The sequence below is a fragment of the Montipora capricornis genome, chromosome 10 (assembly GCF_036669925.1).
Source record: "Montipora capricornis isolate CH-2021 chromosome 10, ASM3666992v2, whole genome shotgun sequence".
NCBI lineage: Eukaryota > Metazoa > Cnidaria > Anthozoa > Scleractinia > Acroporidae > Montipora > Montipora capricornis.
The window spans coordinates 68,616,765-68,641,278 of record NC_090892.1 but is presented as its reverse complement, the minus strand read 5'-3'; the positions used below and the strand labels follow the sequence as shown (position 1 = coordinate 68,641,278).

Genomic DNA, 24,514 nt, shown 5'->3' with positions numbered 1-24,514 from the left:
CAAGGCTAAATGAAAACACTTACAGTCTTGTAATTTTATCATGCCACTGGTAAATCCATGGAACTTTTCATTTACATGTACATGCCTGGATCAAAACTACTCATAATCTCAAAGTCTCTAAAAAAATTATACCGAATAAGGCTTTCTTCGTTATCCTCGTCTTCTTCTCCCAAATCAAGAACGCGATCCGCCATATTTTTGAGCGAGTGAAAAACGGCCACATGTGTTGGGGTAAGACTTCGGCCGTGATGATTTTTCACTGTCCGGTGCAGTTTTCGTTTGTTCTGTGAGGTTTTTGTTTGCGCTTTGAGGACTTTTCTCGAGCTGTGGGAAGAATATTATAGTAAAAGTACTTGGAAATATGACATATAATGGATTAGTGCGAAATGTGCGTAGGTCATCGCAGTTATGAACACCACTGTAGCAGTAACGAAAAGCCTGAAAAATTCAAGGTTGAACGGAATTCAAACACATGACCATTGCGATACCGGTACTGTGCTCCACCAATGAACGATTGCCAGTAATCGGAGGCTTATGTTATGCGCAAATGATTCTGGGATCGCCAAGGGGCAAACATTGCAAGTCTCTAGAGAGAAATGTACGACAAAAAGATTGGTTTTCATCAAAAGCGGTGATATTGGACAACGAATAATGCATTTTCGCCGTGAATTTGTGAGCCATGGAGGTAGCTAATATTTGTTATTGAAAAAAGTAAGTTTTCTTAATGGTAATGAATTTATATAGCGCATTTCCTATTGGCATATTCAAATGCACTTTACAAGCAAGTGATCTATGAGTGAGATCGTACATCAGCATATACAGGCGCCGCTGGCAGCCGCAATCAGTCCATTAGTGATCTCACCCAGCACATGAATGAACGAAATGTGTCCTACTCTTTACGAATAGTGTGTGGGTTCTTTTACGTCTTACTGGGTTGTGAAGACGGAGCCTATAGTCCTTATTCGAGAAGACTTCAAAGTCTTAACCATTTGCGGATGTAATTACAAAAGCAGCACTTTCTCCTCAGTTATTTTAAGACTCTGAATGTTGGTACGGTCGGAGTCGAACTCACGACCTCCCGCGTGACAGCCCAATGCTCAACCAACTGAGCCACCGGTACGCGGTGCAATTAAAAGAAATGTATTGTCTCGAAATAGTATAAACTTAGATATAAATTTGAGGAGATTGACTCAATAAAGCCTTTTCAGTAGTCATGACGTGTGCTGAATCCGTGTGCGGAGCTATAAATCCTGATTACAATAAGTACTAAGGTATGTTCTGCTGGTGCATAACTATAATAACACATCAAACAAATGGACATTCACATCCCCTATTTGTCACCATAGAAAACGAAAAATCAGTGTCCATGATGGGTTTAAAAGTGAACCTTTTTTTTTTAGTCGAAAATGTACAAGCAGGTCTCTTGAGCAGCGTTGCACAACTGAAGTTGTCCACAGTTTCTCTTTCTGAACTCGATGGAAGAGTAAAGTAGCGGTTTCTAAACCTGGGGATGATGTTCAATAAAACCACTTAACAACCTTTGGATTTTTCCGTGTTTGCTATCACTGGTTTCATCCCTCCACAGCGCAATAGTTCGGTAGACAATTTCTAGCCCTCCGCACAACAACTCCTCTCCTTTGAGGGGATAAAATTACAGCAGCCATGTCAATGTTCTAACTCGCTATAACTAAAAGAGACAATGTCGACACGCGTAATTACAATTTGAAAAGCTTGAGTCAATCTCCCTTAAATTTATACCTACGTTTGTACTTCTTCATAGCCACAATCCTGGTCAAAAGTAGTTGGGAAATTTGCGCGCATCACTTCACTTTACACCTAATTCCAATAACTATTGGCTGTACTATTTGGGAAAGAGCATGTTCTTGTGGGCCCCCTCCCCCATATAGAAAGTTGGAAGAAAAGTCACCATTTTGTTTGGTGCAAAATCCAACATTGATAAGGGGGAGGGGGGCTATCTCAAAAGTGACGCTACCTTCCCAACACTTTTGTCCAGGATTGTAGATTTCACAGTCAACCGTCGTCAACAGTCGGAAAGAGTGTTAATCGATAGATTTTATCGCGGTAATTACACAAAACTTACAAACGCACAAACATTAGTCACCTCCGTGTTTAACAAAATCACGACAAAAATGTGTTATTCTTTAATAGCCAACACCGCTGCTTTTGACGAACTTTCTGTCTTACATCTTACAATGATTGCCCCCTGGCGCTCCCAGAATAGTTTGCGCATAGCCTAGGTCTCCGATTACTGGCAAATCATTCATTGAGTTATCAAGCCCACTAGGTGCAGGTCAGCTTTTGTGAGTACGTAACTGAACACGTGGATGATATGTATGTTATTAATACATTGTTCCTTTACCAGTTGGCTTTAGATAGCAAAGACTATGGCGCTCACATGCTTCGCGAAAAAACCTCTAATATTAGCTTGTATATCGCCTTGAAAAAATGTGTTTCCGCAGGAGATCATCAAGGGGAGCCTCTATGTCCCATACTTGGGCTGAGATCGAGTGAACCCTTTCCCGACAAGATTTATTTATAGAACGCCTCAATTTTATTTATTTATTTATTTTTTTAATTTTAAAAAACTTCAAAATATTGCGAATGTGAGACAATGGTTAACATATATCAAATACAAGGTGTTACAAATGAACCCAGTGACACAAGTTCCCAGTGGAACTTACAAGTTCCCAGTGGGTTCATTTGTAACACCTTCAAAATATTAAATTATTTAAAAAAAGTTTTAAATTTTTAAAAAAAATTAAAAAACTAAAGTAATGAGCAGCACTCTGCGAACTGTATCTGTAAAACGTGTTTATTCTCCGACGCCTTTCGTATAGCTAGCATAGACTTCTTCAGGGGGTTCTACAATAATACATTAAATGCCTGTATTTAAGCCATATCTGACGGCAAAAATGACGGCTACTAACATAAAGGTTTGACCGGATTTTCGAAAGGGAACAGGCGCAGCTGTGAAATACAGTGGAAGCCCGCTCTACGGAGCCCCGCTTATAACGGACAGTTTTGTTTGTCCCGACAAAAAGCTCATACATTTTCTCTAAAATTAACCCGCTTTACACGGACACCGGTTAACACGGACAACGGACACTTTTCTGTGTCCCGAATCACAACCCCGCTTTACGGACACTGGTTATCTGCACACTGTCTCTTTTATTTGTCATAATTATGTGATAATTGTAGACATTGTACCCTGTTCAATTAATGACAGATTTCTAAGGGGTTAATAATATTAAATTACTAAAAAACGGTAACAAAGAAGTGTGACATATTTGATTTTGAACAGCCTGTTTTTCTTCCGGTGTTCACGTACATGTATAGTCATTTCATAGCCTCCTGACATTTTCTCTGAGAGCCTGCTTAATACGGACACTCGGATAGTACGGATACTATGGCCTGTCCGTACCGTACGGACTATGGCTTGTCCGTACCGTACTGTCTGTACTATGGCCTGTCCGTATTAACCGGGTTCCACCGTATTAGGGCAAGGCGTGAGAAACAATGCTTCTCACGCGTTGCCCTAATATTTCAATTACTCAACGCTAAAACAGTGGCCCCAAAAAACCTACTTACAAATATTAGCTAACGTTACAGTAGTCTTGTAACAAACGGTGCAATCTAATTCTGGCATAATTATCTCTTTTGATTACATTCTTAATACGTGCGTGACTGCAATTAAAGGTAGTCTTAAAGACAAAAGCCCGCCGTGACTTAGCCTTAGCTTTACGAAAAAGCCACTTTCTTCTGTCGCTGTATCTGATTTCGCGAAACAGTGGCAGCAAAAATCTAAATGGATACCCCCTTACACGTAGCCGCTGGTAGACTGGTAGGAAGAACTGCTTCTAGCATACTTCATCAATTCGCCTTTAATAAAGGCTTTCTTATTGCTAGAAGGGTGAAACGATTCGAAGGGTATGTATAGGTATTTGTTAAGGGGCTTCTGAAAAGTAGAAAATTGCAGTACATCCGAGAGAAATAGGTCCAGAAAAGAAATGCTACTCTCGCTGACACAATAAGTGAGCTTAATACGATCATTTTTGTTGCTAAGAGCACTAAGGCCCGTTTCAAACGTCGAACTTTTCATGTGCCGAATCTAATGCAAATGAGCGAAAACAATAGATTTTCTCATTTGCATTAGATTCGGCACATGAAAAGTTCGACGTTTGAAACGGGCCTAAGGTAATTCTAACAGGGTATCCTTGGGTCCACACCAGATGGCAAAAATGTCATCAATGAAACGCTTGTATAAAGTGAGATATTGCGAATAGTGCTCGACAATATCTTTCTCGTGATGGTACATAAATGTGTTCGCCGCTGTGAAAAAAAAGGAGTGCCCATAGCAATACCAAACTCTTGATGAAAAATATCCGGACTAGGGGAGAGCAGGGCTGGCGTAGTGATGAGAGCCAGGATAGATTCCCGGATTCTACGCCATATGTGGGTTGAGTTTGTTGGTTCTCTACTCTGCTACAAGAGGTTTTTTGCCGGGTACTCTGGTTTTCCCGTCTCCTCAAAAACCAACATTTGCAGGCGTAGCTCAGTTGGTTCAGTTGGCTTCTGCGCGGCCCCGTGCGCGGCTTTCGGAGCAAGAGGTCCCAAGTTCGATCCTCAGTGACTTCAACGTCTGTTTCGACTTTCCCCTGATCCGTGTGCAGTAGCTTTAAATATCCGTGAAATGGAGCACTGACAGAGGGGCCAGAGGGGGGTAAAAGGAGCATCGTCAGCTTACATTGATACCAGTTTCGTAACTGAAGGAACTAGCGACTTTAAATAAATTGACTTTACTTGACTTCACTTTACTTTAAATTCTGAAGATAAGTAACCGTTTTCAAAAACAAGTCTGGGGAACTGTATCAATAGTGGGGTCTCAGGAGCCCCTACTTCGCGAAGAAGCAGGTCAAGGGCTATAAGCGCATTCTTTGTGTCAACATTGGGAAAAAGCAATGCAACATCCACTGTGACAAGGAAACAATCCTTATTGGGCAAAACAAAATTATCCAGCAATTGAATCACCTCACCCGAATCCCTAAGTACAGTTAGCATACGTATTTTAGGCTTATTAAGCTCGTCAACAAAAATACTTAATCTTATAGGCCTAGTGATAAATGAATGGCTAGCAGCAATAGGCCTTCCTGCCATAGGGACTTATGGATCTTAGGGATAACGTAATGCACCTGTCACTGTAAACTTCCACCCCCCCCCCTCCCCCCCTCTTCCCCCCTACCCCGGAGAAACATGGGCATTTAGCCACAAAGCAAAACCAAACAAGGATAATGCCCTACATACAGGGGACATATTTTTGGGTCTAAGCCCTACAAAAATGAGGATAATCCCCCACATTAAGGGGATAAAAAACTCCTTGTCTAAACCCGCGGTATTACTTTCAGAAGTGTGCTTGACATTTATTTTTGAATACTTCAACGTTTGGTCAACACATTTTCGCACGGAACAAGTGCCAAATTTTCTAGCTTCATTCACGACACATCACCATAAAAGGAGACAAAGCAGTCCATCATGTCTTCAACTATTCCGGCAGGAAATGCACACTACAAATGACTTAAAAGACTCTACAGATTTTATCAATTTCATTGAAGAGACGAAGATAGGAAAACAAACTTTCAACTTTCATTTTTCATTTTCAATGGACGTCTATATACAAATATACCACAGGAAGAGGGAATCACTGCAGTATGCAAAGCATACGAAAACTTTCGCAAAAGTAACCCTCCAAACCCCACAAACTATATCAAAGAAATGATAAGACTCATACTCAAAGAGAATTCTTTCCTGACCAACGGAAAGAACTATCTACAAATTCACGGCACCGCTATGGGTAATAAAATGGCTGTTGCCTTTCCCAAATATCTTTATGACCGATCTTGAGATACAGATTCTTAGCAAAAGCATCACGAAGCCAATGATTTGGAAACGATATATTGACGTTGTGGGACGTCAGCAAACCGGATGTAGACAAGTTCATAACACAAGCTAACTCACACCACCCTAACATCAAATTTACTGCTGACATCTTAAACACTGAAGCCACATTTCTAGACACTGTTGTATACAAAGGCAAAAGCTTTCAAAATCAATCCATTATGAATATAAAAACACACTTCAAGCCGACTGAAACCTTTCAGTACACTCATTTTTCCTCCAGCCACCAACCGGGTTTCAAAAAAGGATTCCTGATGGGCGAAGCCATTAAGACTTACACGTATTAATTCTTCAAGAACATTTACAAATTCAAATCACGTCTCCGTGCTAGAGGTGATTCAAAACGTCTGATTGAGACATTCCTATCAGGCATCAAATTCACAGGAAGGGAATCAGCGCTGAAGCAAAGGAATAAAATCCCTAAGGATATCTTGCCCTTTGTGACTCAGTATCACCTGGCAGTGCCAAACCTTAAACATATTTTTTTTCAAAAAATTGGCACTTGATACAAAACCAGCCGTCTCTACGGCAAATGTTCAAAGAGCCACCACTTATATCCCTAAAAGACATGCTCGTAAGAGCAAAGCTTTAAAGAGGTCAAAGACCGAAAATACAGTACAAAAGTCTCAACCGTTAAGGAGTTGTGTAGGCCTGCCAATCCTTGCTACTTCCTACTGTCCATATTCTGACCCCTTTGCAACCGGGTTGTTTAAGTGTCCTTACTCCTTCTTGCTCGGACAAGGCAACGGACTAAAATTTACGAATCCCCCACCCCATAGGGAAAAGAAAAGGCCAAAATGTACTAACCCCCCACCTCTCTGGGAAGGCAACGCAAAAAATGAATTAATCCCCCACCCCTTCGGGCAAGACAAAGAGTCAAAGACCCCACAAAGCCCCACCCATACCCCATGTTTCCCCGGGGTGGGGGGTTGGGGGTTTACAGTGACAGGTGCATAAAACTTAGCCGGATAGACAAAATGATCGAAACTACGCAAAAAACGAGCTACATTAGAGGAGATACAATACAATACATACTGAATTGACCGTTCCCCATAGGCGCTTTTCAGGGCCAATGAAACACAGTTAACGAAACGACGGAACAGAACAACAAATGTTAAGAATCCCAACTGGCCGGAGGCAAACCAGTTGGCTATTTACAAGTGCAGCTGAGAAGTTGAACCAGGGACTACTTGGAACAAATTCAACGAGTGGTCAAAGTGGGTGTTGAACCCGGGATCTCCGGATCTGAGGCAAGCGCCCTAACCACTGGGCCACACTGCCTCCTGTTGCAAATAGACATAGGCTTTTCACGAGTGTTTAAAACCTTAAGACGATTAGCATGCCAGTCCTGTTGCGTGACTTTACGACAGCTTGTCGTGCAAATGCTTTAGTGTCTCAGCTTGAACCCAATCCGTGGAAAGAAGAGATGTCCCGAGATTTTTGTCGGTAGGCAAAATTCTTATGTAAGGATTAGATTTCAGCTCGCTAAGTTCGTCTCGTTTTTGCATTGTGAGGTTGCTCCTCCACATGTGGTTTGCCAGTCACAATGCTATTTTGTAGTTCTTTAAATAATGTAAAGAGTTTGTCTCCAAGATCTGGATTTTCTCGCGGTGGATTCTAGCCTGTTGGGACGTATAATCTGGGGTTGAAATCTTTGTCTTCTAGACAGTTGGTAAACTTATCTTGAAGGCGACCCCTTCGACAGAAATCTTGAATTTGTGAGTCGAACGGACCTTCACTTAGAGGTTGAAGCAAAGGCCTAAACTTTAGGCCCAGGCCATGCCAGGCCCAGAACCCTAGATTGCCGCTCAGTAAGCTTGAGAGAAGTAAAATTATGAATTTCCGAATTCCGTGGAAGCAAGTCGTAAAGAGGTCGTTTAGCCATCTTGGACAACCATTTTTCGTACACAGAACACTTGTCTATCTTACGTAGATTTTCAGGCTGTAAGCTTGCTTTTCCTGAGGCAACTCTCTGACAAAATCTGGAATAGTGCAATTCCCTTTCCAATGCCATGAACCCGGAACGTTGTATCACAACCTAAAATCGCGTGGACGAACAAAACACTAGAACAGACGTCAGGTCCAAGAGCTATATTACTTTCTTAATGTTCCATGTTCTTCTAGTGTTGTCTCGTTGGTGTGACTCGGGTCGGAAGAACAGGTCGCTGGCGTCTTTTTCTGCGTAATGCAGCACTAGAACAAGTAAGTCAATGTCGTCACCGATCAACACAGTAGGAAGAGTTCTAGCCTTAGCGACTGCAGTTTTAACAATAAGTACATCAGCATTAGTTGCATGAAGAGTAGAATAACCTTTGCGCTCTAGTGTTTCTGCTAACAGATTGACAAACTTTTGCTTGTTCTCTTTATTGGAAAGGAAAAGCTCCTTCTTTAAAGAAAGAATCATGCTGGGTTCGAACAAAGCCACTGGGCTGCATTCATGCCTTCTCATGTGAGTACAGTCTTTAGTGGAAGGTTCATTTTTATAACCATCAAAAACAATGGTGGCGCGGGGATATCTGCGCTCAATGTATTGGACATACAGCGAACAAATTGTGTCAAACGATACACCACGTGGCCAGATAACTCGGTGTAGCAATGCTCCGCCGTCCTGGACGTAGTGCCCACTTTCACTGATATTTATTTCCGTTTGACTATCTTTTGTCATAAACCAGATTGCATCTGCCAGTACGGGCTCATTTGCTTTGCGAGGGAGAAGGGATTCATCAAACAGTGATGTCGGGTAGCTACACATCTCGCACTAAAAATATTGCGCAGGATTTTCATATCGTCCTGTTGTGGCAACGACGCTGAGTCTCTGGAACATTAATTGTGCATCAACTTGCACCTCGTCGTTGTTCAGTTTCACTGCTGCTTTGCTTGCAAAAGTAACAACTTGATCCTTTTTACGAAAGGTATGTTCAATCACGTTCTTTCCTTTCAGGAATTCTACTACTCTCCCTTCCACTTCTCTAGATTTGTCACAATTGACGCGCCTTTCTGCAACCACTCCGGTCGCGATGTTACGTAAAGCTGACGACTTTGTGCTGAATGGGTTTCTTTGAGCAAAGTAGGCGATAAGGGTGTTGGTGTCCTTGAAATCTCTCCCTTTTCTTGCTTTGGTTGTGTCTTCGTGCTGTTGGCTTGCGTGGTCTCTCTCGTTTCTTGCTTTGGTTGTGTCTGTGTGTTGTTCGCTTGTGACATAATTAACGCCTGTCAAAGTCTGCATAGAATTGTTAACGTCAGCACAGATAGGCATTGACATAAGCCACACAAGCCGCTGAATTTCCGACATCCCGTTCCCTCTTGTCAGCCCGCCAGTGGTCTTAATGCTGCGCATTAAGACTTGTTACCTACCTGTTACCTATGTTCTTCGTGCCATGTAGCACATAAGGCCTCAACACAATCCCGCCAACCATCTCTGTCAGCCGCTGCCATTTTTACCTCACTCCAGTTCTTCCATCCCGCTTTTTCTCTTTCTCTCTTCGCCGTCCTTCTCCATGTTGTCCTTGGTCTTCCCCGTTTTCGCCGCCCCTCTGGGGCCCAGGTTAATGCAGTTCTACGGTCATTGTTTGGTTCTTTCCTCATGATGTGGCCGATGAATTTCTTGGTTCATCATTATCGCCACGCCTTGCATGTGTTGATCGTCATCTCGTCCTGAGTACAGTACTGTTTCACCTGAGCCCATTTTCATTCTACCTGCTCCCATCCATCGGCATTCACTTATTCCCATAATTTGGATCTTCATCTGATTCATCACTCTTGCAACTTGTGCTGATTTCTCTGCAGTACACATTGTTCTCACATTCCAATTTCCTATTCTAATCTGAGTTCTTGGGGTCACTAGTGGTTTGTTCAGCTCCCGAGCATCCTTTCGGCTTTGGCTCAAGGGCGTCATTCTTTGCATACCCAAGCAAGGTAGCGCATTGGCTCCAAGGGAAGGTTGCCTTCGAGTGTTTAAGGTTTCTGTAATCCACTTTGTTTTAAGGGGGTGGGTGATTGGCCCACCGCCTAACCCTCAACCTTGGAGGACCAGGGGGTGCTCTTTGTCGGCCTTTACCCCTCAACCAATCCGGCATGGTTAGACCTGCCAGGGACTAGAGTCCCAGCCGGCACAGCTCTCAGGGTCATTGAGACACTCAAACCTCACCACCGCATTAAGACTTGCTCAATCATTAAATCAGTCGAAATACCACCCCAGAAACGATCACTTCGCCGTGCAACATGTACATGTGGGTTAGTCTTCTCAAGATCTTGCATTTGCTGGCAGTATGTATGTCCGGCGGCTGCAAATTATGGTAGCATTTCGTACGTTGCTTGTAGGTGAAGCAATCAATTTCCTGTGCGCTCAGCTTTAATGAAAACCGTAGAATATCCAGCATTTTCATGTATTCGAGCCAACGTGCCCCTGTGCGACTATCAGTTAACAAGGATTGTTGCTTTTCTCTCAGTTTGCTGCCGATTTGGATCAGTACCTCTGATGTGCACACTTCGTCCCTGATTTCCGGCTTGTCAATAAGTTTCTCGAGAGCACTTTGGCTGCCTCTAGATCTGCATGAAGCGTGCGCTCTTCTTCATCCTGTTCAGCCTCTTGTTGTTTGTCGGTGTCGGGAACATGCAGCGGGAGATTAAATGAATCGGACACTAAGAGTGTGTTCAGGGCTGCATCAATAAGCAAATGTCCCCTAATGGCACGTGCCACTGCCTTACCACTCATGATATGCGGCACCGTATTTTTGACATAAACCAATTCTAGTACTTCCTCGATGCCAGACCCTACCATTACATATCCGATACAACCTGAACAGCTCATTTCAACATGAAGGCCGCCTAAACGCAGCACAATAGACCTCAATGCAACTTGCTATTTGATGGCTCCTTGGAAATTATCATCTGTGCCTTCCACCATAGCGGTTGGTCAAAAGTTACAATGGGCGCGAAGTTGTAACGTTCAGCTTGTTCTGCGATAAAGTAAAGCGTGTGTGAATACAAGTCATATCGCTGGAGTCCATGTCAATCATCGGAAGGAAGAATACTGAGGATTTTCCGGGATATGGTCCATCTAATGTAACTTGCATCATACCAGACCATGCAGGTCTCGGTGACCTAAGACGAGGCTGACTTAGTTTCCATAGCAAATCTAAATTGGCAGTTGGATTTTTAACATGCAAATCATGTAGCTCCTTGAAATACAGGGGCGTGTTCTCTACAGGCCCTACAAATGGGCAAATTTCAATACTTCCAGTTTTAGCGATAACTTCTGTTGTCACTTTACTTTTAGGGACTGGAATTTTGGATTTGGTTCCTGGTGTAATAGTAGCTATAATTCCCATTCCGTGGAACGTGCCATTGCCATCTAATGTCCTGATATTATGGTCGACATTATCTGCCGCATACTGAACAAAATGTTGTGGTGAACATTCCGGTATATCAGTTCCTTGTGCTGCAGCGGCGCATTTCTCATAATTTGTGACAGTCTTATATGATGCACAGAATCCATGCGCGTTAAAAGAATCAGTGAGGAACGTTGAGGAAAAGTGATGGTGCATCTGAACACCTAGGCCAATCTGCAAGGGGGCCATTAACACCCGCGGCCTAACGGCTTGCATGATTGCTTGTCCCACGGACGCAATTTTTAAATCCACAACTTTTCCAGTAAACAAAGTCCTCAGAAAATTCTGTAAGAGAGAGGGAATAAAATTGAGAGCTTCCTTTATGTCTGACACTTCAGTACTTGAGGGATAAACATCACTAGAAACATCAATGCTCTTAATATCGTCCTTTATAAGCTTTGCAGCGGTCTCGATTATTCTTTTCCTCTCTTCTTCGTAATTTTCCTCCCTTGGTTTGTAGTAGAACTCATTAATAACAGATTGTGCCGTTTGCTTAAAAGTCACTACATTATCTATACCATGTATCGTTGTAATTACGATCTTGTCCTTGAAATGATCTTGCATCTTACTTTTCATATACACCGCACTGTAAGGTTCTACACCTGTTTCCTCTAAAAACTCTCCCATTTTCTGTGTAAGATCAGCCACGGTAGTCTGCTCTTCGTCAATTTCTTCTAAATAATGAACTACTTTCATGAACGCTGAGCTCTTAACGGTATCTACTGGCCGTCCGCCTTGATTGGACTTCTTGGCCACGCTGTTTCCAGATTCGCTGCTGTACTGTATTGGTATGCTTTTGCCCGTCCGGAAGTTGACGCTGCACGTCTCGTGGTATACGGTGTCTGCAGCATGGAGATCTTGTGCGTATTGCAGACGACCTAATACTACGTCTGCCCATTGATCATTTCTTTCTTTGCACGCCTTTCTTATCGAGTCTTGAAAGTCCTTGGCCCTAACTGGGATTGTGTCAAAGCCTCTCTTTTGGACATCAAATTACGCTCCTTTGCCACAAAAGATGCAGTGAGTGCTCTTTGGGTATAAAACTTGGCGTTTTTGAGCGTCGGTTTATGACATTAATTTTCTGAGTGGCGTCCACCCCTGAGTTTGGATTCTTTTGCACATACTTGGGTCTTATAAGATCTAGTCGGCATTTTTTGTGAACTCGATCGCCTACTTTGCAAAGGATGGAACTGTTTGCAGCTTTTATACTATCAACACCCTTTTGTATTAGTTCTGAGGTAGAATCCCCGACTTCACAGATTTCCTCGCATAAACAGCAAATTTCCATCAAAGTCGGCTCGCTTTTGAAAAAAAGAAAACCCAAAGTCATGCAAATGAAATTAGAAGGACGAATAAATCGAGCAAAACGATGAAATTTTACTTTGACTTTTGGCGTAAACTGCATCTTAAAAAAGATAGATATATAGATAGATAGATAGATAGATAGATAGATAGATAGATAGATAGATAGATAGATAGATAGATAGATAGATGGTTTTATTCAAAATCATGGCAGCCAACAGGCTGAATTATGATATTCGTAACAATATATGTAAATATGTAAAAATATATATGAAAAACTAGAGAAAAATTATATATTAAAATATGTAATATAAGGATGTATGTATATATAAAAAGAATGACTAGTTAATATAAATTAAATATAATTGTGTAACTAAGTATCCATAATTAAAACTATAAAACGGTGCCAGCTTTCCTTGCATTGTTATTAATAAAACTTAATTGTGTTCTTTTAGTTGTGTTACTAAATGTTCTTGTTTTCCTTAAATTGTAATTGTAATGTTCAGTTTGTGTCCTGGTCTGCATGCTTCCTTAAATAGTTTACATGTAATCATCTGGCGCCTCTCCGATAGTTTTAGTAGACCAGTGTCATCTAGTGCTTGCTCGTAATTTGTGCCCGGATGATTAATGCGCAAGGCACGCTTCTGACAGTACTCTAGATCATTGGCGAGATATTGTGGCAGGCTATCATGAAATAATGCACATGCGTACTCCATCATAGATCGAATACAGGTGATGTAGAAGGTTGTAAGGTCCTTTGGTTTTACTTTGGCTCGTTTAAGTTGACTCAGAAAGTATAAACGCTTGTTAACTTTCTTGATAACTTCGTCCACATGGTCATTCCACTTCAGATCGTTTGCTACGGTTATGCCAAGAATTTTGGCTTTACTAACACAGTCAATGTTCTTGTTATTGACCTTTATTGGCTCAAAATCCCTGTTGGATCGTGTAAAACTAATTCGCAGTTCTTTACATTTATCTTCGTTCAGCTGGAACTTGTCGGCAGACACTTGTTGGGATAGGTCATCAACACACTGCTGGATCTTACTTGTAAGGTTCTTTAATACAGTTTCAGCTATGGTTGTGTCGTCAACATACTTCCATATTGGAGCTCCGTTGATAGAAAGGTCGTTGATCATGATGGTGAACAGCCATGAACCCAATTTAGTCCCCTGGGGCACTCATGATGGAATTACTCCCCATTCAGAGTAGCAATCTTGAGCGAGCTTGACGCGTTGTCTGCGGTCCGTTAGGAAATCTTTTATCCAGGTGACAATACCACAAGAGAGGCCAAAAGTCGAGAGCTTCTGCATCAAAATCGTGTAATCGATGAGGTCGAACGCCTTACGAAAGTCAAATAGGGCGACACGAACAGTAGCACCATTACCATCAGTAGCGCTAAGCCATGCGTGAATCATACTAATGAGCGCGATGGTAGTATTGGACCCTGGAACCGTTTCATATTGGTGTTCATCGACCTTTGCAAGTATAGCTGGTTTGATGTGATCCACTACGTATTCCTCAGCAATCTTGGATAAAACGGGTGTGAGCGATATTGGGCGTAGGTGTTTATTAACGTCTTTAATTGGTTTCTGCTTCGGGATAGGAACAATATCGGCCTCTTTCCAAGACTGGGGGAGTCTTTGTTCTTTAAAGGATTGGTTAATAATATCTGCTATTGGATCAGCGAATAGGTCAGCGTTTTCTTTGAGAAGCCATGCCGGAATACCGTCAGGTCCAGTGGCTTTAGATGGATTTACAAATGATAGTTTTTTGAAAACAGACAATGCGGACACTTGAAAAGGGGAGCTTCATTGGGTAATTCCTCCGCGGCGTTGGATTGAAGAGAATCAAAACCACTCATTACGGACAAAAAGGCAGAGTTTATAAAATTGGCGACATCGTTCAACGGGTGCGGAAAAGTTGGTTGACCGCAATCAATGTGTGGGTACAAAGATGCCGGGTCCGAGTCCTTAGATGTTGACATTCCACATAATTTCTTGACCTCACTCCACCAGGTAGCTGGTTTACTCTCTTTCAAGTGTTCGACCTTTACCTCATAGAATTTGGCACGACAAGACTTTCTTTCTCGGTTCACCTGATTTCTGAGGGCGCGATATTTTGCATGGTCACCTTGCGCAAGTGCTATCTGACGCTTACTAATAAGGTGCTTCAACTTTCGGTTTACCCAGGCCGGCTCGTTAGGATGAATAGTCTTCTTCTTTAACCGGAGAAGAAAATTAATACCGGTGTTAACAATATTCTCTAGTATTTTGACTTTATCTTCACAAGTGTGACTACTTTCGAACCATGATTTGATATTTACTTCCTCCAGATATGTGCGCATTGCTAATCGCTTTGTAGGTCGTAAATCTCTTGACATACTTGTGATCTTAGTTGCGAGTTGTTTATTTCGCTCTAAAGGCTGGACTTCGATAATGTAATGATCGGACAGACCAAACGCAGGACGTTGAATAGACGAATCGTAAAACTCTTTTAGATTGGTGAAGACAGGATCCAAGGTGTTGGAAAGTCAATAATCTGATGTAACTTGAAGCAGGTTTTTAGACGTGAACATTTCTCAAAAAGGGTTTTGTTGAAGTCACGAAGTAATGTAATTCCGCATCCAGGGAAACGAGCTTCGATTATTGATAAACAATCGGTAGTCAAGCATATGCGTATCGGTTGCGCTTGGAGGGTGATATAATGTGCCGACAACAATACTGGTGATTCCTCTTGGGAGCCGGGAAGGACGTAATTGGGACAAAAGAACTTCAAATTGATCGTTTTTAAGATCTTCAAGAACTTTGAATTGGATAGAGTCTTTGATGTATATACATACTCCTCCGTGCTCTGCCTTGCAACGATCACGACGAACCACATTATAGCCTGATATTGAAATAACATTATTATCGATGTGGTTTGTACAATCGTACAAACATTTGTTTTCCGAAGAAAGTCTCGTGTTAAACTTACAGACATGACAGAACTAGCATCGAGCAAGAAATAGTCAGGCGTGCATACTATACCGTTTGGGTTCCTTATGCACAGCAAAAACACTTTAAATGGTGATAATTATTATTTATCATGGCTTTTTATTTCAAAATTAGCTTTTGTTATTATTATTCAGTTTGTAGTCAGTAAATTTTCTTGAATAGCCCACGTTATATTGAAATATCACTTTTATTTTATTATTCTCGACTCGGGCTCCCTGTGGTAAAATCAGCCAAGCTTTTATCCCTAAATTCCGGCATGTTCCACTAATGGGATTTTTTGGAACTTTTAGTATGTTGTTTAGCACCTCTATCTTAACCTTTTGACGTCGAAATAAATTCTGTTACAGTTTATTTGACGTTCCACCACAATTTCCCTAGACTATTGTTGCTATTATTATTGTGATAAATTGTGTGATTGGTGGATTAAGCTGAGTGCACTCAATATGATTGGCTGATGTAACTGTCCTATTTCAGTTATCCGATTACAGCCAACTGTCCGATTTCAAAACTACACAATTATTAGTGAAAAATAAAGCAGTCAATGCACCAATCAAATTTGAGAAAATTGTAATGGTTATGATTAGATATTAATATCATGAGTGACAAATTACGTTCATAAATCACCATTTTGGCATTGTAGGAAAAGTTGCCATGGCAAAATTGTAATGTCTCCTGTGAAATTATAAATTAACGCTGAAATTTCGCGCCAAAATTAAGGAGTAATTTGTCACCCATGTCATTAGTGGAGATAGAGGCTCCCCTTAATGAGCTCCTGGTTTCCGACATAAACAAAAAAGTCTTTTAGCATCATTAGAGGCTCCTACTTGTCAAAAAAGCATGAAAATTGTTTTTATAATATTGTAACTCGAGGAGTTGCCCGATATCAGTAGTTAACAGGCAAGAAATAAGCCAAAGTCAAAATAAGTTTCTTTTGTCATTAGGTCATGTTGCAGCATTTTTACGAATTTTAAGAGATGTAGATCATCTTTTCAGGGGCCGTCGACATATTCTCTTAACGTCAACTGGACCCCCGCTTACAGTGGATTTCACAAAACTCTTGACAGGCGGTTTGCGAACTTCGTTATAAATTTCCAAAGTTCGCTTCGAACTTGGGAATTTCATTAAGTAACTGTCAATCAAATGGCGAACTTGGGAATTTCGCGCCGAACTTCGTTGGAATGTGGCCAAGTAATTTCAACATTGCTCTCGTTTGTGTTTTGAAATGAGTGCCTTCACCGTGTAAGGAAAGGCAACTCCAAGTTTTGTTGGGCAGAAAATTATTGAAAGCTGGTTAGAATGGAAAGGACCATCTCAAATAGGACAGGAAACCAGGGGCAACCAACGAGAATATGAGATAAACTAAGAATAAAGCTAGGATTCGAGCCAGGATTCGAGCCAGGATGCGAGCTAAGATCCTAGCCAGGATTCGAGACCTAACCGAGATCTAACCTAACCTAACCGAGACCTAACCTAACCTAACCTAACCGAGACCTGCCCTAACCCTAACTAGACCTAACTAGACTAGAACCAACGCAAATAGACCTAACCTAACCGAGAGATTCGAGAATAAATAGCGGAGAAAGCTCATCTTAGCTCAAGTCCTGGCTGGAATCCTGGCTCGGATCCTAGCTCGAATCCTGGCTCGGATCCTAGCTCGAATCCTGGCTCGAAGTTTTGGTATCCTCCGAGAATATAGTTCTAAACCACTTAAACATAGCTTTGTTAAACATATTTTAGTATTTAAACAGTAGATATAGCCGGGCATATTTTTATTCCCTAAAAATTTTTCATCTGTTCGGATTTCCTAGCTGAAAGTCTAGTGATCCGAAAATTATAGGGATCAAAACTTTCCTTTTCGAAAATTTCAGTCAGAAAAAAGGCTCCCAAAAATTCTAGGTGACCTTTTTAGGGTAAAAATTCGGTTTAAAATGGGCAATTATACCATTTTTTAGATGTTCGAAAATCCTAGGACAGGCAGGCAAGCAAGAAATTTTACAACAAATGATCCGAAAATTCTATACAATATTGGTTTCTCCGAACAGATATATAACAGAAAACAGTCGTTGGGTGCCTTTGAGGAAATAGACTTCCAAAACAAACCATTGCCAAAATTGTTGATGTTTCGTTCGCAGAGGGAATATCAAAGACAACAAATGAAGAAATACCACTCGGTCAGCTCGTGCTGAAAGAAGTGAATATTTATATGGAGTGTTGTAAAACTATCAAGCCCAGCATTTACAGCATTGAAATGCAAAACAAACTGGCAAAGAATAACGTTTCATTGTTTGCCCGAAAATGACCCGTCGCGTGCATCGATCGGCCGCAGCTTAACGCAAGATCTTGGTTTATATTCTTTCAAGAAATTCAGCGTTATTACACAGGAATCACTGACTCTTGAAAATAAAATATAATTTTCCAGTATTCAGCAGCTTGCGCGAACAAAGCATTTTTGTGACGAGTGTTCAGTGTTCATCCCCACGAAGTTGGGCGCGAAATTCCCAAGTTCGTTTCAAAGTTTCCCATTTGATTGACAGTGACGCAATGAAATTCCCAAGTTCGAGGCGAACTTACGCAATTCACAACGAACTTCGCAAAGCGCCTGTCAAAAGTTTTGTGAAATCCACTGGACGTTCAGTGGGGGAGTGGGTAAGGCAGTGGACGTTTTTAAACAGCAGCAAACTGACACCTTTTTAGAACACGTGTCATAAAATTGTTATTGTCTTGATAATGCGTACGTACGTGCTTGGCATTACTGGACAAGTATAAATAAATCCTTTTTTAAGAAAGAAATGATTGTGGTATAAGGTTTTGTTTTGGCTTTGCTTTAGACTGTACTAGTGACCTCAGTTTCTGGAAAATAGCTACTCTAGGATAGGAGTGATTTGGAGAGTTTACTCTAGTATAGGGTAGCAAAATCCAGCTGAAACTAGCTTTCGTATGGGCTAAGGGTCCCAGGGTCCCAGCGGCACATCCCCACCCAGAAATTCCTAAAGTACCCCCCCCCCCCCCCCCCGGGTTACTGCTAATTTTTTGCGGTGCCTTCCGGGGATTCTTTCGTAAGGGTGTTATTTTCGGTATAACTCCAGCAAACTATATATCACCAGGAAACCATGACCCGGAGCCTACAGCTCCCATACTGGGCCTATAAAACAGCATTTTTACAGACCGATCTATTTTTAGACTATGTTTTCCGGAAAAAACAAAGGCAGTTCCGGTTCGGTGACCCTATGACGTCAGCTTAATTTCTTGTAATTGGTCATCGGGCTCCTGTGGGAGTCTCATTCGCGGGAAATTCAATCCAAAAATAAATCGGTCTGTGAAAACGCCGTTACACAGTAGAGTTGTAGGCTCCGGGTCATGGGTTCCTGATATCACAGAAAACGTAATAAAATGAAAAATCGGAATATATGAACATTTTAAGTTTGTTATACAACACAACCGCATCGACTACAAGTAAATGGCGAACTCAACATGCGATAAAGTGAAGATACCCGGATGTATTCCCGCGTCGAACTGTACGCGGGAGGCCTAGAGTGTTGACGAGTGTTGACATCTCATAACACCTTGGGGGATTAACATTTTAGTCACGAAAAACACAAAATTTGAAAGAAAAAAACATTTTCAAATAATTTCTGTTTTAGAAGAAAACAAATATAATGAACTATCTCACGGTAGCTTTTTAAAATTTTGCAAAATTCGAGACCGAAAAGGTTAGCAGTAACCTTAACAAGACAAGACTGTAAATTGTAATCTTTTAAACTCTGTCCTTAGTCACCATAAATTCTACATTTTACATTGTGAACTTTTTTACTGTATCCTAAAGGTCTCGCCATTTTTCTTTGGCTGATCGAACAACACTTTCCTTTGCAAGACCTTGACCTTTGTTTCGCCGAATATAACGCGCGATAAACTTTTCATACTTGGATATTGGGTCTTTGTAGATCAGGTATCCTGCGCGTTTAGTTTCTTTCACATCGTTCCCAGCAAGGTTAGTTGTTTTGACATCTCGCCGAACAAGAAGAAAGCTCGCGGCATCAGAGTAGCGAAAGAGGAACGCATACATGACTGGGAAAATGGATTGCCAACGGACCACATGTTTAAAACAACTTGGGGGCTAGCGATTGTGGCTTTTCCTTTGAATACTGTACTTAGAGGGAGATACAAACAGGATCAACAGGAAAATGCAGTTGTACTGGTTGGAGAAACCAGATTTTTATGTATGAAGTTCCCGCCACATTCTTAACGCAGTCAATTTTATTGATACCGGTCGTTGACCTCTCCCTGTAGTAAAGTGCATGTGAATATTTCTAATCAGCTGTAGCGACTGGGGCCGGACAGGGACTTCTAGGTCAGTAAAACTTCAAGTGGACGTTAAGGAGACGGGGGTTCTGACCTAAACGCCTAGTGAGGACAAAGTGAATATCTCGACAGCCCCTTAATGCTCTCCGCTACACTTTGAATGAACTGCCCCGACTGCTTCAGGCGCTATCCTGACGTAACTACAAATATAAGCAAATATTTTACTCTCACTCGCTGTTCTTTGGTAAATCTTTTTAAAGGTTTTAACACGTTCTAAAACCAACGGGGATATTCTAAAACGTTAATATTTGGCAAAATATTGATAGTTCCGATTAAAATGTGCCAAGAAAACTGGGCATTTTGGCACAAAGTAGCTTATTTAAGGTTTAAAATTGCTAAGCCCGGATTGCCGAGCTTGGATTTGAAAAAAAAAAAGGCTCAATGTATGGTTTTTTTGCCAACCTTCCACTCAGTTAAGTGTGGCAAAAATACCAAAAAAGTATGCCGGAAGATGCACTCAAAAATGGAAAATTGTGCTTAAAAATATATTTTTTTGCTAAAAGGGCTTGGCAAGAAATTCAGAGGTTTCTTTCATTTATTGCCAGAAACATAAATTTATGTCAAGAATGAGAAGAACGGTTCAAAATTTTTCCAAATTGAAGAAGGTGGATTGCTTTTTTTGTCTAAGAAAGGCAAATGAGTGTTGCACGAGTTACTTAACATTCAAATCTCTTTGACGACATCATCATAACCTCTAAATTTAAAATCAGTCCAATGCAATGCAAAATGACGACGGGAATTTCCAACGTCAAAGCTGTGGGGTTGATACAAAATGACCACGGAAATTTCCAACGTCTAAACTATAGGATGATACAAAATGACCACTGAAATTTCCAACGTCTAAACTATAGGGTGATACAAAATGACAACGGAAATTTCCAAAGTCAAATTTGCGAGAGGCACGACCATGGAAATCTCCAAGATTAAAATAAATGACCACGGAAATTTCCAACGTCAAACACAAACGACCATGGAAATCTTTGAGATCAAATTTGCACTTAATCAAAAATGACGATGGAAATTTCCAGCGTCAAAATTTCGCGCATGAGCATACCCGAAATCGCCTCGGAAATTTACAAAGTCTTTTTTTTTTCGCAAATGTTGAATGCCTAATTGCGTACTTCATAAGATCAGCTATTCCACGTTCTAACTCTATTTCTTGAAAATATCTTTTCTTTTATATTTGATCTTAAACTTCCAACAAAATAGTCGCCCCTTGAAGATGATCTTGTCTTGTTTACAGTTCAGTTTTGCAAATTATCAAAAGCTGTTAATGTAGGCTTGTGTGGTTATTAACAACTGAAATTCAGTCTTCGTTCAATGTTAGGCCAAATTAAAAGATGAAGGGAACATGTGCGCCTTTATCATCTCTGAACTCACCTCCGAGTCAGGTTTATCATCCACCTGATCAGCAAAGAGTTTGCGCCCGACGACCTTTGAACGATCGGTGGAATCATGGCCTCTGCTAAATCGGCATCGACTGACCTTGTCTCGCGCTGTGTCTTCTTTATCACACCATCATATCGTCTAAAAGCCATGTGCTATTGTAGCTACTTCTCAGGGGGTTCGAGTGACTTGCTCCCTTTTTGTCATCGGCCAGCATTGCTTATGACTTTGATTGAAACATTTTGAACCATAAAATTTTTGGATATCTTTCTTTAGGCTAGCCTCTTCAAATCAATCTTTCCGTCTGTCCACTTAAAGGGCAATGTAAGTCAATCATGGCAACTTACTTGCCATGCCATCTTCCTTCTCTGCTTCCAATCTCCAAGGGGAACACATTCAACCGATATCATTACGTTCACTCGGCAAAGAATTAACGCCATGAATTGGTTCCCGCAAGGTTAATTTACAAGGGTAGTCTCCCTCGTGGTCTTCCATGAAATGATTTCTCAAAAAGTTCACTGGTATTTGGACTGAGGTCACTCACCGTTTACGTTGACTCAGTGTGGCTTCAACCGGAGTTCATTTGTCGCTGGGCTACTTGCAGACATGGCCGAATCTGCTCAGTTCTCCTCGCTAATTTCATCATCGAAATAAGAATCGAAAAAATCATTAGTAGCAAGGCTGTTACAGGACGATAAACGAAGTCATTTTCCGTACTGTGCATTTGAAACTACTTCTTCAACGGCCTGTTGTCCTATTTCGTTTAGGTTTCAATGTCGTGGTGTGAAACTGGGCGGCAAGTTTCTGTGTGTCATGTGTCATGCGGTTTTTGAATGCGACAGTGCGGTTGATGTTAAAAGCCAAGCACGACTCCAACGGCTCGCAAATGTTTTTCTATTCCCTTCTAGAGTTTTAATAGCTCTGAATAAAAGTTCTTGAGGGATTTTCCTCTTTTGCAAGATAAAAGGGGGAGCTCTTTGAATATTTTGTTGAGCGCTTGCTGACCTTGTATAAAGTGACCTGCGTTTTTAAGTGCGGGGAATTAATTTGTTATCCACGAAAGCAACCTTATGAAAGAAGCCTTTTACAGCATAACAACTGAGCAAAAAACTAAGCAACTTGCCTTTTGCCTTTTCTGAGGGTTTATTAAATTGCAGGGCTCGAGGCGCCAGTTTTAAATTTTTCGGTCACTTAAATCATTAATTCCGGTTCTTTTCTGCTTTTTACTTGACATTTGAATTAACTGACGGAAATTCATTCAGATAAGGTTTTAACAGAAATCTCACGAAAGGGGCGAATAGCACGCTAGCTCGTTAGAAACGTTTGAGGAAAAAGAACTCCCACCAACAAGCTCATCTGCAAATCCATCCAGCCTAAATAGCTAGCACTTTAATTCTTTTGGCGACTCAAGATTTTCAGCTAATATAATAATGACTAACGGGCGTTTGGGGTCTTGTGAAACCAGTGGTATTTTGTGGAACCGATTGAAGATAACAAAATTGTTATTCACAACTCCGTAACCGTCCTCTCAAGCGGGATGGCAAAGAGCGTGGATATGTTCTGAACATCTTCCCTTCAAAAAGTGACAAGAAAAGCGAACGGTTGAAGGTAAGAGAGAATGTTTCATTTTTAAAAAAAACTGATTGTCAGCCAAAAGTAGCTCCAATAAAGTTTCTTTCATTTCATGTTCTTTTACAGATTGAATTGGTGATTTGATACTGGTCGATGCAAAGCACGAATGTAACGTTATTAGCGTGTGCCGTTTGCAGCAAATTGCAGATTTCAATGGGACTACCGATATTCATCTTTGTTCGCTCGGTTTTACTTGTCCTATAGTTTTCAGACGATTAAGAGCCAAGTTTGTGGCTAACGACAGAGAGCAGAATTATTTTTGTCATAAAAAAACTTTTTTTCCTCAGTATTGACATATTTCTCTGTTGGTTTGCAACGACTGGAGGGACTAACCGTAGCTTAATTCTATTTGTCATAATACTGTATATAATACTGTATATAAAAATTACATTTCAATTAAAACAAGAGTGAGTAATTATTTAACGTCTTTCTGGGAAAAAAAGGTTAGTCATCTTATTAGTGAAAACGTTCCACGAACAGCCCATATGTCTATATAGTGAATTGTCTTCAAGCTTAGAATCTGAGTGTGTGAAATATCTCGTGTTTAGTCCGTGGGAGTTAAGCTCGTCCTTAGACAATAAAGTTGAAGATCTCCGCTTCAGGTAGTCCTGTTTTACTTTTGCCAAAAATGACGTTGGAAAAATCCGCCGTCATTTTGCTTGATATTCTGTAAAAAATGACGTTGGAAATTTCCGCTGTCATTTTGCCTCATCTTCTGTGAAAAATGACGTTGGAAAATTCTGCCGTCATTTTGCTTGATCTTCTGTAAAAATGACGTTGGAAATTTACGTTGTCATTTTGCCTCATCTTCTGAAAAAAATGACGTTGGAAATTTCCGTCGCCATTTTCTCTGATCTTCTATGAGAAAAGACGTTGGAAATTTCTTCTGTTATTTTGCGTGACTGTTTAGTCAAAAATTTGACAAAATTTGATAAATATTGCAAAGTTGATAAGTGCTCCGGAAAAATATTCTTTTTTCTTTCGAAATATTGCAAACTGGATAAATCATTTGGTAGAAAAGTGGAGATTCATCAACAATATTTATGGTGTTGTGCCACAATTTGGAAAAAATGACCGCAAAACATATCATTTTTACCAGAATTAGACGGTTTTAGAATACGACGAAGTGTTTTAGAACGTGTTGTTTTATGGCCCGTAGCGTTTTTCGTTTTGACAATACAGCATTTTGAACTTCCGAATTTTCGCCTTGCGTGACACCAAGACTAACTGACATAAAGCTGTTTGGTTCAAAAATAGTTTCGCCCGGTGGTTTTTGGCAAATTAAGCATTAAACGCTGTACAAGACATGTTTAAATGTGCTGATTTAGTTCAACGTACAAGCAAGAACTGAGGGCTTTAATCGCAAACTGAGGTCCAGATGTTTTGTTGATTCGAGGCCGCTTGCTAAGTTCAAAGAAAGGGATGCAAAAGCGCCAGTCTTCCTCAATTGGTAGAAAATCCACGTAATGCCAACAT

General features: G+C 40.9%; 1 protein-coding gene and 1 pseudogene across 3 annotated transcripts in view; both read right to left on the bottom strand.

Annotated features, from left to right (window-relative positions):
- Positions 1-24,514, bottom strand: part of LOC138021786 (myosin heavy chain, clone 203-like) — a 121,251-nt gene continuing 96,737 nt past the window's right edge. For all 3 annotated transcript variants that reach the window (XM_068868788.1, XM_068868786.1, XM_068868787.1), the window contains one exon: positions 1-324. In XM_068868788.1, the coding sequence (XP_068724889.1) occupies positions 175-324 (150 nt within the window). In that variant the 3' untranslated portion in view covers positions 1-174. The remainder of the gene's footprint in view (positions 325-24,514) is intronic.
- On the bottom strand, positions 8,063-10,230 carry LOC138019037 (uncharacterized; annotated as a pseudogene).